The 2,500-nt window shown below is 34.4% G+C and overlaps 1 protein-coding gene across 5 annotated transcripts in view; it reads right to left on the reverse strand.

Annotated features, from left to right (window-relative positions):
* Positions 1-1,614, reverse strand: part of if (integrin subunit alpha inflated) — a 354,127-nt gene extending 352,513 nt beyond the window's left edge. For 2 of the 5 annotated variants that reach the window (XM_076202702.1, XM_076202705.1), the window contains exon 1: positions 1,045-1,613. In XM_076202702.1, coding sequence (XP_076058817.1) covers positions 1,045-1,259 — 215 coding nt within the window. In that variant the 5' untranslated portion in view covers positions 1,260-1,613. Of the gene's footprint in view, positions 1-1,044 lie in introns of all 5 variants that reach the window. The other 3 variants (XM_076202703.1, XM_076202704.1, XM_076202706.1) reach the window with 3 other exon arrangements.
* Between the last annotated feature and the right edge of the window lie 886 nt (positions 1,615-2,500).

Here is a 2,500-nt window from a genome sequence, read left to right on the forward strand (position 1 = left end):
CGTATACTTGTGTGTGTACGTATGTACGTATTTTTTGTTTTCATTCCTATGTGAATAAAAATCGCCTGCCGGCAGCCAGAATAAGCTAGGCAGTGTGCAAAAGAAAACGTGTGTTTGTGTGTCGATTTTCGTGTTTTTTTCATATATATTCCTTTTTGCATTCCTACCTTTGATTACTTTTGTCTTATGTAATTTTCATTTTGTTTCGATTCCGTAACCATGGCTTTCGTTCTTTTCATTTCTTTCGATAGCTTTATCTATCTTTTTTTTTTTTGTTCATTTATGCTGTTATTCTTTTTTGTCTGTTTGTCTTATCCGTTCCATTTTGTTTCGTTAGTTTTTCGTAGTCCGAGTTCTATCCCAGTGACTGATCTCCGAGCACGCAGGACACAGGTGCATTATCATGTTTGTAGTACTTATTTTTACAAAATATAATTAGATATATATTAATAAAAAAAATGAATAAAATAAAAATAATTCTAAGCCATTGAATGAAAATATGATAAATAAATAAATAAATAAAATGAGGGAGAGGAGGCAGAGTATTGGCATATATACGTGTGTATATATATATATATATATATATATATATATATATATATATATATATATATATATATATCAATATCATGCAATATCTTAGAGTTATCGTTCTGTTTCTGTTTCTATGTTAATTTAATTTGAAGGAACTAAAATAATCAATCTCAAGTAAGATTTTTGGTAAATTTACAAAAACACCCAAGGGTAGATATTTATCATGAAACTTACATTGTCCAACTTCTTAACCCAACCTAATTTAACCATTCTATAGAAGAAAAAAAACATATTTCTGATAAGAAAAATAGAAAATGCGTTTGCGTGTTATTGAAACAGAACCTATAGATAAATGAATATGCAAATTCATAAGCAAATGAAAATTACATAGACGATAAATAAACATAAATAAATGACAATAACAGATAAATGATAATAACAACGATAACAATAGTGATTATAGATAAATGGTCATGATAACATTAACAATAATAATAACAATAACCCTACCTGCTTCGGCCGTTATCTTTGTGCATGGCGACGGCAAAGCCAAACATGGATCCTGGTTGGTCGGATCTGTGGATCACGTGATTTTCGATGTCGATATTGAAGGCATAGCACGTTTGGTAACACCAGCACAATAAAAATAGTATCGACAGAACACTACCGGCAGCCATCTTGCCTGTCGTCAACAGCGGCGGCACCGAACTGAATTTCCTAAACATAAATTTTGATTCTTGGTGAAAAAACACTCCCTATGAACTTAATTTATAATAGAAATTTTCTTTCCATCGACATTATTGAATAGGCTAAATTGAGTAGGTTATCATGTGATATAAAATTAAAAAACCGGACGATTATAGATATCGAGGTTTAAGGTTAAAAGGAAGGGCGCGCGGAGCACATGTGAACCAAGATGTCGCCACCGCGGTCTGTCTTCTCACGTCGACGGTCAAACACAGACTGGTTTCCTTCACGCCTTCGGAGTGAGGACGGAGGAGGAGGACGAGGAGGAGGTGGAGGGGAGGAGGAGAATAATAGAGGTAGGTGGAGGGAGGAAGTAGATTTCGGAGTCTTAGCGCTACGTGGATATGCTAGTCGATTGCCGCTTGACCGTCTGTTCCATTCTATGTTATTTTGATTGCAAAATGTCGACATTATTGCTCCCCGACCTCTGTAAAGACTTCAACTCGCCGAAAACATTGTTTCCATGCAGCGTTACAAAGCTACAACTGTGATTTCCATCGATCTTAGGGGTAATGAAGGCAGTAATAAATTACTTGTTCAATATCCGTTGGAGGAGACATATTTAGAGAAAATACCACAAGTTGCCAAGAGATACAAAACCGACATCTGCGACTGATCTCTGATCTACAACACACCACCATCTTCGCTAGCAGAACAAAAATGTTGTTTTCATATATTTATTTGTAAATTTGTCATTAACGGTAAAATAGTTGGTCGTAGGGGATGCATAAATTGGCAATACAAAATGCTCAATACTAAAAACATATTGGCAATGTAATACTTCAAATAAAAAGTGAAATTGTAACCACTTGTAAAATTACCACCTATAATCCCCATCCATAACGTTATCAAACCGTTTCTAGCAACCGATATTTTCAGCGCTCACTACATGTTTACTAAGTCTATTCCATTCGTTAACCCATTAAACTCCGATGACAAGATGTCTTGTCATTTGGTCAAATAAAAAAAAAAATCATAAAACACCAAAATGTTTGATCAAACACCAGAAAAATATGACGTCAGTCCTGAGCGAAGCGAGGACTGACGTCATATTTTTCTGGTGTTTGATCAAACATTTTGGTGTTTTATGATTTTTTGTTTTATTTGACCAAATGACAAGACATCTTGTCATCGGAGTTTAATGGGTTAATCACTCGGTGTGTAAATCAGTTCTTTCCTATTCCTTCTTAAATCTAAATTTGTCCAATTTGAATCCATT

The sequence above is a fragment of the Oratosquilla oratoria genome, chromosome 19, assembly GCF_046742065.1.
Source record: "Oratosquilla oratoria isolate Oo_2021 chromosome 19, ASM4674206v1, whole genome shotgun sequence".
Classification (NCBI taxonomy): Eukaryota; Metazoa; Arthropoda; class Malacostraca; order Stomatopoda; family Squillidae; genus Oratosquilla; species Oratosquilla oratoria.